This window comes from Hemitrygon akajei, chromosome 7 (genome assembly GCF_048418815.1).
Source record: "Hemitrygon akajei chromosome 7, sHemAka1.3, whole genome shotgun sequence".
Lineage (NCBI taxonomy): Eukaryota > Metazoa > Chordata > Chondrichthyes > Myliobatiformes > Dasyatidae > Hemitrygon > Hemitrygon akajei.
The window spans coordinates 139,276,610-139,290,715 of NC_133130.1; the positions used below are offsets into that span (position 1 = coordinate 139,276,610).

Here is a 14,106-nt window from a genome sequence, read left to right on the forward strand (position 1 = left end):
ATTAAGCCCTTTGTCCTCCTCTGCTGGTCTCTGAATTTCTCCCAGTCCTCGGGTGTGCCACTTTTTTTTTGCTAATTTATGTTTCTTCTTTGGACTTGATACTATCCCTAATTTCCCTTATCAGCCATGGGTGCACTACCTTCCCTGGTTTATTCTTTTGCCAAACTGGGATGAACAATTGTTGTAGTTCATCCATGCGATCTTTAAATGCTTGCCATTCAATATCCACCGTCAACCCTTTAAGTATCATTTGCCAGTCTATCTTAGCTAATTCACGTCTCATACCTTCAAAGTTACCCTTCTTTAAGTTCAGAACCTTTGTTTCTGAATTAACTATGTCACTCTCCATCTTAATGAAGAATTCCACCATATTATGGTCACTCTTACCCAAGGAGCCTCGCACGACAAGATTGCTAACTAACCCTTCCTCATTGCTCAATACCCAATCTAGAATGGCCTGCTCTCTAGTTGGTTCCTCGACATGTTGGTTCAGAAAACCATCCCGCATACATTCCAAGAAATCCTCTTCCTCAGCACCCTTACCAATTTGGTTCACCCAATCTATATGTAGATTGAAGTCACCCATTATAACTACTGTTCCTTTATTGCACGCATTTCTAATTTCCTGTTTAATGCCATCCCCAACCTCACTACTACTGTTAGGTGGCCTGTACACAACTCCCACCAGCGTTTTCTGCCCCTTAGTGTTATGCAGCTCTACCCATATCGATTCCACATCCTCCAGGCTAATGTCCTTCCTTTCTATTGCGTTAATCTCCTCTCTAACCAGCAACACTACCTCACATCCTTTTCTTTCCTGTCTATCCCTCCTGAATATTGAATATCCCTGGATGTTGAGCTCCCATCCTTGGTCACCCTGGAGCCATGTCTCTGTGATCCCAACTATATCATATTCATTAATAACTATCTGCACATTCAATTCATCCACCTTGTTACGAATGCTCCTCGCATTGACACACAAAGCCTTCAGGCTTGTTTTTACAGCACTCTTAGCCCTTATACAATTATGTTGAAAAGTGTCTCTTTTTGCTTTTTGCCCTGGATTTGCCTGCCTGCCACTTTTACTTTTCACCTTACTACTTTTTGCTTCTACCCTCATTTTACACCCCTCTGTCTCTCTGCACTTGTTCCCATCCCCCTGCCACATTAGTTTAAAGCCTCCTGAACAGCAGTAGCAAACACTCCCCCTAGGACATTGGTTCCAGTCCAGCCCAGGTGCAGACCAGATCTTGTCTCTAACCTCTTTGCCTCCAAAGACAATCTGGTCTTTGGAACTTGGTACTTTGCTTGGACCATGTTTGGGCCAAGAATGTTAAGCTGAGTGGGTCAGGGCTAAACCCAAATTCATTGTCATGAATTGTAAAGAGTTGAGGCTCTACATGGATCCATGTGGCACACCAACCATTACATCTTATTAACTTGAAAAACCCATTCATGCCTGCTCTGTTAACTAGCCAGTGTTTTGTATGCAGCAGCATGTTACCTCTTGCACTATGTCCTTTGATTTGACAGATTATTGTTAGGTGTATGCTGTTGAATTGAACTGGTGAAAGGTGAAATGTTTAAGGGGGAACATGAGGGGGAACTTCTTCATTCAGACGGCGGTGAGTGTGGAACGAGCTACCATCAACATTTAAGAGAAATATGGGTGGGTACATGGATGGGAGAGCTAAAGAACGGGTGCAGGTTGATGGGACTAGGCAGGTTAATATTCAGCATATCTAGATGGGCTGAAGGGCTTCTGTGCTGTAGTGTTCTATTTTCTTTATTGCTCTATGCCTTGAAAGTTTCATTGCTTTGTAATAGTTTGATGGGGTGGTAATTGGCCATATTGGATTTGGCCAGATGTATCCAAGCTGTTTTCCTCATTACTGGCAAGTTGCCAGTGATGTGACTCTGCTAAAAGTGCTTAGACACAAGCCAGCTGGTTCCAGAGCACAAACTTTCAGCACTTACAGCTGAATGCCTCAGATACATCTCATGTTTTCAGCTATGTCGCATCACTTGGAATAAATCAGACTGGTTACAGATTGACTTCTGCCAGGGTGATCTCAGGAGAATGCTGAGCTATTCAGCCACACAGCACTTCTGAATGGACATACTTGCATATATTCTAGCCTCATCATTTGTAGTTAGGTGTTTAGCTTGACCATTATTGAAGCTGGGATACTCAACAAGTCCCTGAGAGATATTGGATACAGCAGACTGGCGGAGTTTTGATCAAATCTGTTGATTGTGGAATTGCTTAACTTTGTTGATTTCTTGTTGAATTCTCCATTGAGGTTATATATTGCAGCTTCAAGAATTGGCACTTCATTTTCAGGTGCATCTAGTGCAGCTCCCAGTGTTCAAGTTCAAGTTAGTCATTCAACCATATGCAGGAATACAGTGAAACAAAACAGCTTTCCTCTGGGGCCAAGTTGCAATACCAGCAGACATATACAGCACCTGGCATGTACAATTATAATAGCAGAAAAACACTGTTAAAAAGTATATAAAATAATAATATTAAAGCTCAAGTCACTGAGTGTCATGGCCTGTAGATTGTTGGTGCATGGATGTTGTCCCTGAGCAAGAACACACCCCTCACAAGTGCAACCTTAGACGAGCGCAGTCCATCTTGTCTTCCTGGGAGCGAGTACTGGAGAGCAGCAACCATGGGAAGGGCCAGCCCCAACCTAGTAAAGAATCCAGCAGCACACAGCCAGCTCTAGTGTCTCCTTCATCGGTGACCGCAACAGGCGACACCAAGGCATGAGGTCACACCCACGCAACAACCAAAGCAATGCGGCTCCCCCGCCATCAATCTTTCCAATGAGCCAGCGAGTCGGACTCACAGTATTCTACATTACCAATTTCCCACAGGGCCTTGCAATCACAAGACAAATGTCCAAGCCTATCATTTCCACTGCTTCTTGGATCATGCACCTGCTGAGTGGCTGAAACAGGCTGCAACCCAGTGCACAAAGAGTCCAGCTTCATTGCTATCCAGCAACTCACTAGTGGGGTAAACCCGCCATATTTAATGCTCTTAACATCCAGCAATATCCTGCAATCGTAAAAAAGACATAAAGAATGAACAATCGCGCCCTTGTTTGGGCCCAGAGAGGCCACTGCATCCGAATGCACTACCATCTTACCAATTACTTAGTCATAGAGTACTGCAGCACCAAAACAGGCTTTTTGGCCCATCTAGTCTGTGTTGAGTTGTTAATCTGCCTAGTCCCATCAACCTGCACCTGGACAATAGCCCTCCAAATCACTCCCATCCTTGTATATATCGAAACTTCTCTTAAGTGTTGAAATTGAACCCATATCCACCAGCTCACTCCACACGCTCATCACCTTCTGAATGAAGAAGCTCCCCCTCATGTTCCCCATAAATATTTCACCTTTTGTACTTAGCCCATGGCCTCTAGTTCTAGTCTCACACAACCTCAGTGGAAAAAGTCTGCTTGCATTTACCCTTCACTTGTTTTGGTCTACCAGGGTTTCTTCTTACCTTGACAGTAATAAGATTATAGCCATAGATCTGGTAATGTCCCACAGCAGCTCTTGAATGCAGCACTTACCTGCACCCACTTCAGTGTTGTGGACACGCTTACCAGTGCAGTCATAGCCAGATCTCTCAGCAATAAGGAAACTGGTAAGCATCAGTTCTTATTAGCTTACCTCTCCTCAAGCAGGCCCAATCTGGCGGCTGCTTCCTTCAGGACCTTCACGCTCTTGGCACCATCAAACTATGCTTGGTGATGGGCTTTAAGATACTCACCTACCCTTGGAGTATATTCTGTGCCCTCGCTGCTGCCATGTGTGAATTAGGCGATGGTGTAAACTGCTAAGGCTCTGGAACCTGCTTCACCTTTCAATAAAGTCATGGCTGATCCAATTGCAAACTCAACTCTATATCACTGTCTAACTATCCACCTTCAGTAACCTTTCACCTCGCCCATCCCCACTTACTTATCAGGCACCTATCTACCTCTGCCTTAAATATGGTCAAATATTCAAAAACCATGCCTTCATCTGTCTTTGGGATGAGCATTCCAAAGATACCCAACTCTGAAAGAAAACATTTACCTCATCTCAACCTTGTTTTTAAACAGTGACCTTGACTCCAAGGAGAAACATTCTCTCCACACCCACTCTGACAAGACCTCTTTAAATCCACTCTCACTGTTCTGAACGCCTGCAGTTCCTATAGCAGAAAGATAACTTCCTTACCTTTATTTTCAGTTAGCCCTTGCAATAAATGTAAATGTTCCCAGTTTGGGTCCCTCTTCACTTCAGAACTGTATAGTGTTACTATCTACAGAAAGTATTTATTGATATTTTTCCTGCCAATATACAGACTTCATATTTCCCCAAGCTGAGCTCCATATGAATCAGAATTGGGTTTATTATCACTTGCATATGTTGATAAATTTGTTATTATGCGGTAGCAATACATTGCAATACATAATAATAACTGTAGGTTATGATAAGAAGTATAAATTAAGTAGTGCAAAAAAGGTGGTGAGGTAGTCCTCATGAGTTCAATGTCCATTAAGAAATCTGATGACAGAGGGGAAGAATAGGTTCCTGAATCATTAGAGTGTGTGCCTTCAGGCTTCTGTCCCTCCTCCCTGATAGTAGCAATAAGAAGAGGGCATGTCCTGAGTGATGAGGGTGCCTAATGATGGATGCTGCCTTTTTGAATCATTGCTCCTTGAAGTTGCCCTGGATGCTGGGGAGGCTAGTGCCCATGATGGAGCTGACTGAGCTTACAACTTTCTGCAGCTTATTTTGATCCTGTGCAGTGCTCGCGCCCCCTGCACCCCAATACCAGATGGTCATGCAACCAGTTAGAACGCTCTCCACGGTACTTCTGTAGAAATTTGCAAATGTCTTTGGTGACGTGCCAAATCTCCTCAATTGCCTAATGAAATACAGCCGCGGTTTTGCCTTCTTTGTAACTGCATCAATATGCTGGGCCCAGGATAGATCCTCAGAGATGTTGACACCCAGGAAATTGAAATTGTTCACTTGAAAATGCGAGCTCTTTGTCCACACACTCATTTTATCTATAGCCCTTTGTAGTCTCCTTCTGTCCTATCACAAACTCTCCCACTTGCCTATGCATTTCAGCATTTTTGGCAATTATAGCTTCAGTACCTTCATCTAAGTCATTAACATTAACAACAAGGAGTTGAGGTTCTGACACTGATCCCTGTGGCACATCACCTACTGCAGTTTACGAACTTGGAAAACCCATTCATGCCTACGCTCTGTTAACCAGCCAATCTTCTGTATACAGCAATATGTTACCTCTTCCACCGTCAGCTTTTATTTTGCACAATAGCAGCACAATACTAAATGCCTTCTGGAAAGCTAAGTATAATACATCAGGTAAAATGCCAAGTCAATAGCTTTTTGTAGCAGCAGCACCATATATTTAGGGATGTGGACAAACATAATTTACAGATGGCACAAAATAAAATAATAACACTAGTTCAAAAATTAGCTAGAGAAAGAGAAAATAAGTCCAAGTTTGATTAGCACTCCATACACGATTTGAAACACTGGCTGCCGCCACAGTTGGTGTACTACAGCTCTGTCCTAAACCAGGTAAACCAAATGCTGCAGCACCCATCTAGACTCCTTCAACAGCATCTTCTGAGTCCATGCCCTTTCCTATCAAGAGGAACAGAGATCGGAGGGATAGGGAACACTGCCTCTTTCCTGCGTGGAATTGACCTGGAATCACCACTAAGTGATAAAGGGTATGAGAGCTCCAAGGAGTTCCAGGAATACATGACGTGAGCCCTACTGCCAACCGTGCACACCACCACCATATCTGCACCAGCCTTTACATTCATCAGACACCTTTACCATCCATCATCTACCACAAGCAACATGTGCACCTGATCCCAAGGCTTTCTGGCTGCAAGCTCCGGTTCACATGTTTAGCTGACAGCAAAGTGCTCCTTAGAGTTTACTTGAGATCTGGAAAAGGTTCCAAGGGATTCCAGTGCCCGTCGGGTCTTGACGTGGAAATCTGTTGCTGTTCTTTTGCTGCCTTGTCAAAAGCATGCTATCTGACAGGTCTATGAAAGTAGCTTCTACCTGAGGCTACAGCTGTCAAGCCAGGACCTCCTTGGGAGTAACTAAGGCTGGACGTTAAATGCTGGCTTTATTATTAGAGCTCAGGATTACCAGTCAAATAGGATAAACTCGGTCGAAACTATTGAAATGATGCGGATTGCACTGCCTGTTAATGTCCAATTGGATGGGTCTTCCCATCTTGAAATTGGCATTGTCAAGATGTACCAAATGATCCCTGCTGCGCTAAAAGTTTCAGTGATTATCTAAATAACCCTGGAGTAAATGGCACATTGTGCATTTTTGATTCATTGGGATTTATTCTGCGTGGAGTTTGAAGTGTAATTTCTTCAGTTCTCCTATTGCCAATTTGCCCATTACTCAGCTGTACTTTATTGCTATAACCCACAGGCCTATGCCGCTATGCACTGGGAATGCAGGATGGCACGATCCCAGATGAAGACATCACCGCCTCTAACGAATGGTACAAATCAACCGCGGCTCAGTTTGGCAGGTACAGTTCCGCAGCTGGTTATCAGTGGTTGCCCTGGTTTGCATACTGATTGTGTCAGTCTTCCCCCCCCCCCCCCCACCTCACCTACTCCTATTCCCATTCCTACTGTAACCACCCCTTTCACAAGCCACATCATTTGGTTGTAACCATTTCAACTATGGGATCTAATCCCACTAATTGTTCCTCATTGCAACAAATGGGATATGATTTAATTGCGCTAATGTTCATTGCATGTCCAGCCACATCTGTGGGTTCCTGCTTCATAATCATTGCCGAGCACATCCAAGCAGACAAGTTAGGAGGAGTAGCTCAGTCAAGCGCTTGTGCCTGCTCCTCCATTCTATCAGTTCATGCCTGATTTGATTGTTAGCTCTGCATCTACGTGTGTAGTCGTGGCAACCATTCACTCTACTGCTTATCACACATTTGCCTATTTCTGCCTTAATCCTCAAGGACTAGAGTTCCAGGTACTCGTGGTCTTTCAGAGAACAAATTTAGCAAAACTCTGCCTTAATGTAATATTTCAAGAAGATCTGCAGATGCTGGCAATCCAAAGAAAAATGCACAAAATGCTGAAGGATTTCAGCAAGCCAGGCAGCATCTATGGCAGTGGTTCCCAACCTTTTTTTGGCCATGCCCCACCTAATCACCTCTAAAATCCTGATGCCCCCTGTGGTGATATATAATTCTTATTATTCAAAAAGTGAACTCCTATTCACCTGGAGGATGCCTAAAAGACCATTAACTTGGTTTAAACAAGCTTCCAAAGAACATGGCATTCATGAAAGAGAAAAATAAAAGAACCAAAGGACTGTTAAAGTTCTGAGGAAGAAATTACTAAGAAATTGTAAAAAAAAAAGAACATTAAGTGATATTAAAATAATAATAATAATAATAAATAAATGAAACAATGCCGATTCGTTTCTACAGCATACAAAGGCAGATACACCGTTTAAAAGAGATGACGCAATGTACACATCTTCACACCACCAAGAACCGAAAACTACTGCAAAAAGCAGCATTGGCGCGACCCCGTACGAGTTTCTTACGCGTTTGGACTTGTTCATTCGTTCCTTCCTACATCAGTCAATTCATTAATTTAATTATGAAAGCCATTTGATGGTTGTAATGATGGTGATACACTATATATACAGTACATACGCAATTACACATGTACATACACACAAGTATTTTTATGTCTGCATACTGTATGTACACATATGTATTAACTCGCACACACACTCATACTCACACAGACTTACTAGAAAAAGGTCACTGTCAATAACTCATTCTTGAATTGCCCTCCTTAAAAATCAAATTACCCCCCTGTGGGGCGTACACCCCACGTTGGGAACCACTGATCTATGGAAAAGAGTAAACAGTCGACGTTTCAGGGTGAGACCCTTCATCAGGACTGGAAAGGAAGGGGAGAAGTCAGAGCAGGAAGGTGGGGGGGGGGGCAGAAGAAGTACAAGCTGGCAGGTGATAGGTGAAATTGAGAGAGGAGGAGGAGGAGGAGGTGAAGTAAAGAGCTGGGAAATTGATTTCCCTTTCTCGAGGCCTTTGTCTCTTTACCAATTAACTTCCCAGCCCTTTACTTCACACCTTCCCCCTCTCTCTGTTTCACTTATCACCTTGTACTTCTCCTGCCTCTCTCCCCACCTTCTTACTCTGACTTCTCCTGCCTCTCTCCCCACCTTCTTACTCTGACTTCTCCTCTCCCTTTCCAATCTTGAGGAAGGGTCTCGGCCCGAAAGGTTGACTGTTTACTCTTCTCCACAGATGCTGCCTGGCCTGTTGAGTGCCTCCAGCATTTTGTGTGTGTTAATGTAATATTTGTCCTTTAGAAAGGACAAGAGGTAAGGAAAAGTCATAGGGTAGCACTTGAGCAAGAGATGAAAGAAGTACAATTGTAAAAGATGATATAGAATCAGAGGTGTTGAGAGGAGGTAAATAAATAATAAGGGAAAGAAGACAATGGCTGGAATACCATGATCTCCAAAAAGCAGCCACATGGTAGGAAAGTATATAAATAAATAAATATTAGCAGGGGAATGATGCAATAAGCATGGTTTGCTGTAATCTTCATGTAATTAGGTGAGTTTAAAAGGATTGTAATGATAAATTTATAGAGAACATTTGAGATAGTTTCCTGGAGCAAGAGATTATGGAGTTGGTGAGGAGAAAGTTGTCTTGGAAGTGGTAAATACTAATGAGACAGGTTTGATAAATGACTTCAAACTTGAAGAAAACCCGAGTCAGAAGCAGCTATGTTTAATGTAACTAGATGGAATGAGGACGGCATTGGCTAAAGTGGACTGAGTGGAGCAGAATTAGGCCATTCCCCATTCAAACATGACTGATTTATTTTCCTTCACAAACCCATTATCCTGCTTTGACTCCTTAATCTTTGCCCTTACTAATCAAGAACCTATCAACTTCTGCTTTAAGTATACCAAATGATTTGGCCTCTATAGTCATCTGTGGCAATGAATTCTACAGATTCACCATTTCTGGCAAAAGAAATTCCTCCTGTTCTAATGGGGCATCTTTTAAGGTTGTGCCTAGACACTCCCACTAATGGAAACATCTCCTCCATGTACACTCTGTCCAGCCCCTTCAATATTCAGTAGGTTTCAGTCAGATTCCACCCCACCACCCCAATTCCAGCGAGTTTGCCCAGAGCAATCAAACTCTCCTCGTATGTTAACCCTTTCATTCTGGGGATCCGTTTTGTAAAGCTCCTCAGGGCCCTCTCCAATGTCAGCTCATCCTCACTTAGATAAGGCACCCAAAACTGTGCACTTCACTCCAAATGCAGTGCCATCCTGCCCACTTCAGGAAAGTTAACACATTACAGTTTTTCTCCTGTTAAAGGCTTAAGTCTAACCATTGTCTATTGTCAAGGAAACAAGACAATAACAAGATACAGATGACAGAAACAGGCCCTTTGGCTAGTAATATTCTGAGCATTTGATTTGTAACCTTCAAATTCTTGGCAGTGTGCGTGCTGTTCTAGATATAAAACACTATTTGCCTCACCGCACCCTCAGGCATTGCATTCCTGATTCCAACTTGTCGTCTGAGTAAAGAAGACTCTCCAACTCCTCTGCACCTCATACCCCCTTCCTCCAAACCTATGCTTTTAATATTCAACCAGCTTCTGGATCAAAGTCCTTCATAAATTTGCATAGCTCTCTCAGGATTCCCTCAGCCTCCTGCACTCCAAGCAAAGCACACCCAGCCTTATTAGTCTCTCCTCCTAACTGAAATGCTCCATCCCATACCCTACATTCAGTGTGGTGACTGGAAGTTATTATCATCTCTGTCAATGACACCACCAACTTTCACGGCACCTGCATCTAAACATGCCTCTTGATCTCAGTTGTACAGCATCACAACTTAAAATCACACAAGTCAAACTTTCATCATCACCCTGTGTCTCCTGTTACCAAGCTAGTTCTGCATCCAATTTGTCAACTTGCTTGGCCCTTCCTTTGGGCTCTAACCTTTTAGACTAGTTTCCCATGTGGCACCTCTTAGTGAATTCCAAGTCTATCCATCAATCACTTTGTCCTTATATGTTGTTGTCTCTGAAAAGTTCAATCTGATGAGAAGGCATCTCCACTAACAAAACCATACTGACTACTTTTGATAAATTCCAAGAGCAATCTTGTTCCTCAGAATTTTCTCCAATAATTTCACTACCACTGCCCTAACTCTCACTGGCCTGTAATTACTTAGCTTATCCCCACCAACCTTCTCAAATATTTGCTGCTCTTCAGACATCAGACACCTTGCCTGTGTCCCAGCAGCAATTTAGAGCCTAGTTAAGACTATGATGAGAATATTGTGCACAGTTTTGGTTTCTTTGCCTAAACAAAAATGAGAGGTATTACACTTTGGAAGGACAAACCAAGGTAGAACATACAAGGTAAATGGTAGGACACTGAAGAGTGCAGTAGAACAGAGAGATCTGGGAATACAGATACATAATTCCCTAAAAATGGCGTCACAGGTAGATAGGGTCGTAAAGAGAGCTTTTGGTATATTGGCCTTTATAAATAAAAGTATAGAGTATAAGAGTTGGAATGTTATGGTGAGGTTGTATAAGACATTGGTGAGGCTGAATTTGAAGTATTGTGAGCAGTTTTGGTCACCTAATTACAGGAAGGATATTAATAAGGTTGAAAGAGTGGAGAAAAGGTTTACAAGGATGTTGCCGGGACTTGAGAAACTGAGTTACAGAGAAAGGTTGAATAGGTTAGGACTTTATTCCCTGGAGCGTAGAAGAATGAGGGGAGATTTGATAGAGGTAAATAAAATTATGATGGGTATAGAGTGAATGCAAGCAGGCTTTTTCCACTGAGACTAGGGGAGAAGAAAACCAGAGGACATGGGTTAAGGGTGAAGGGGGAAAAGTTTAAAGGGAACATTAGAGGGGGGGCTTCTTCACACAGAGAGTGGTGGGAGTGTGGAATGAGCTGCCAAATGAAGTGGTGAATGCGGGCTCACTTTAAACATTTAAGAAAAACTTGGACAGGTACATGGATGAGAGGGGCATGGAGGGATATGGTCCAGGAGCAGGTCAGTGGGACTAGGCAGAAAAATGGTTCGGCACAGCCAAGAAGGGCCAAAGGGCCTGTTTCTGTGCTGTAATGTTCTATGGTTCTAAAAGGTGCATTTGCTACAGAGGAGTGCTGTAAAAGTGTTATATAGCTTTGTAGGTGGCAAATTTTCTGCGTGAGGAGTATTGAGTAGGTGAGAATGCATTCTTTAGAGTTCTGAAGAATGAGAAGAATCCTCATTGAAGTTACAAAATTCTCATGTATCTGACATGCTGGAGAAACGACTGCTTTGGAAAAAGGGGTTGTCCTTCTAGGAAAGACATTAGTTCACTCAGAGTGATGAATGACTGTAATTTTCTACCCCAGAGGACTGTGGAGGTTTGGTCACTGAGTTCACTCAAAGCGTGATTGACTCCGTAAGGGAATCAAGGGATGTGGGAGTTGTGCTGGTGGTTAAAACATCAGCCGTAATCTTGATAGATGTTGCAGCAGGCTTGAAGGGTCAAATGGCTTAACCTGCTCCAATTTCGTGTTGTCTCATACGGTGCCTGTGGCTTCCTGCAGCTGGGTTCAGATAGTGAAAGCTGTACTTTCCCACCTCCTGCATGCAGGATATTGCAGTACCCTCCTCACTGCTAACTCAGTTCATGCTAAGCATTTCTGGCTCCTATAACCATAATAACAATTACAGCACGGCCCTTCTAGTCCATGCCGAACCGTGTTGAGTTAACCCAGTCCCGGCTGCCTCCCGCAGATGGCTCGCTTACACTATTGACAAGAGTGCCTCTCGTTGGTTTTCAGGCTGGAAAAGGATGAAGGGGATGGAGCCTGGTGTCCAGTCGACCTTCTGCATCCAGACAGTGCAGAGTATCTTCAGATTGACCTCCACGTCCTCACTTTCATCACGCTGCTGGGCACACAGGGGAGGCACGCCTTCGGAAGTGGGAACGAATTTGCTCGCGCTTACAAACTGGAGTACAGCCGGGATGGGACACGCTGGATCTCCTGGAAGGATCGGTGGGGTCAGCAGGTGAGGAGCCTGCTTCCCTATAGTCCAGTTGTCTGCTTTTGTATTGCCTTGTATTTCTGTGGAGCTATTTCAGATGACAGCAAGGTGATGAAATAATTTCACAATGCAGACACTGACACTGAAGGTGCTCAGATAATTTCTTGCAGTAATGCTAATTTTTAATAGTGTGTTTTAAATTCGTTCTGTCATCCTCTTCAAAAACCTGCCCATGTCTACCCATTCAAATTCTGTTTCCTAAACTCATTAGGTCAAAAATTAGTGGGAAGTTAGAGGATTGGGAAGCTTTTAAAAACCTACAGAAGGCAACTAAAAAAACTATAAGGAGAGCAAGATGAAGTATGAAGGTAAGCTAGCCAATAATGTTAAAGAGGATAGAAAAGTTTTTCAGATATTCTACATAGAGTGGAAAAGAGGCGTGGGAGTGGATATCAGAATGCTGGAAAATGATGCTGGAGAACGGGGGACAAAGAAATGGTGAGTGAACTTAAGAGTATTTTGCATCCATCTTCACTATGAAAGTTATTAGCAGTATGCCAGAAACTTGAGAGTGACCAGGGGCAGGAGTGAGTCTTGTTGCAATTACAAAGCAGATGTTGTTTGGGTCTAAAATTAGATAAGTCATCTGGACCAGATAGACTACACCCCAGGGGTTTGAAAGAAGTAGCTGAAGAAATTATGAACGCATCGTTAATTTTTTTTTTTAAAAATTGGGTTCTTTCGGATTTCTTGCTCTGCTTTGTGAGCAAGCAAATCTCAAAGTTGTGTAATTTATACATTCTTTGATAATAAATGTACTTGAATTAGGGATGATCTTTCAAGAATCAGTAGGACCGGAAAATTGCAAATGTCACTCCACTCTTTAAGAAGGGAAGGAGGCAAAAGAAAGGAAATTATAGGCCAGTTAGCCTGACTTCAGTGGTTGGGAAGATGTTGGGGTCCATTATTAAGGATGAGGTTTGGAGGTATTTGGAGGCACATGATAAAATAGGCTGAAATCAGCATGATTCCCTTAAAGGGAAGTCTTGCCTAACAAGTCCGTTGGAATTCTTTGAGGAATAACAGTTCAATGTAAAGGAGCTGTGGTGTATTGTATATGGTCATTAGGAAATGTTTCTGCTCAAAGCAGGATGGACAAAGGAAAGTCAATGAATGTAGTGTACTTGGATTTTCAGAAGGCCTTTGACATGAGGCCGCTTAACAAGATAAAAGCCCAAGATAAGATTACAGAAAAAATACTAGCATGGCAGGAGGCAAAGATTGGGAATGCAGGAGGCTCATTCTGGTTGGCTTCTGGTGACAAATGGTGTTCCACATGGGTTGGTGTTGGGACCACTTCTTTTCATGTTATATGTCAATGATTTGGATGAAGGAATTGATTACTTTGGCCAAGTTTGTGAACAATATGAAGATATGTGGAGGGGCAGGTAGTGTTGAGGAAGTCCGAGGAAGAGCTTGGATAGATTAGAAAATTGGGCAAAAATTTCGGAGTTAGAATACGGTGTAGGGAAGTGTATGGTCATGCACTTTGGTAGAAGGAATAAAGATGAAGACTAATATCTAATCGGGGAGAAAAATCATAAATCCAAAGGTGCAAACGGACTTGGGAGTCCTCATGCAGGATTCCCTAGGATTTAATAATGAAGGCAGATGCAACGTTAAAAGGATTAAAATATAAAAAGCAAGGTTGTAATGATGAGGCTTCATTGGCATTGGTCAGACCACATGGAGTATTGTGAGCAGATTTGGTCCCCTTATCCAAGAAAAGATGTGCTGGCGTTGGAGAAGGCCCAGAAGAGTTTATGAGAATTCTTTTTCAGTACTGAAAGGGTTAACATGTGAGGAGTGTTTGATAGCTCTGGGCCTGCACTCACTGGAGTTTAGAATGAGGGAGG

General features: G+C 42.9%; 1 protein-coding gene across 3 annotated transcripts in view; it reads left to right on the forward strand.

Annotated features, from left to right (window-relative positions):
* LOC140730966 (discoidin domain-containing receptor 2-like) overlaps positions 1 to 14,106 on the forward strand; it is a 101,984-nt gene that overhangs the window by 48,735 nt on the left and 39,143 nt on the right. For all 3 annotated transcript variants that reach the window (XM_073052086.1, XM_073052087.1, XM_073052088.1), the window contains 2 exons: positions 6,514 to 6,616; positions 11,986 to 12,214. In XM_073052086.1, the coding sequence (XP_072908187.1) occupies positions 6,514 to 6,616; positions 11,986 to 12,214 (332 nt within the window). The remainder of the gene's footprint in view (positions 1 to 6,513; positions 6,617 to 11,985; positions 12,215 to 14,106) is intronic.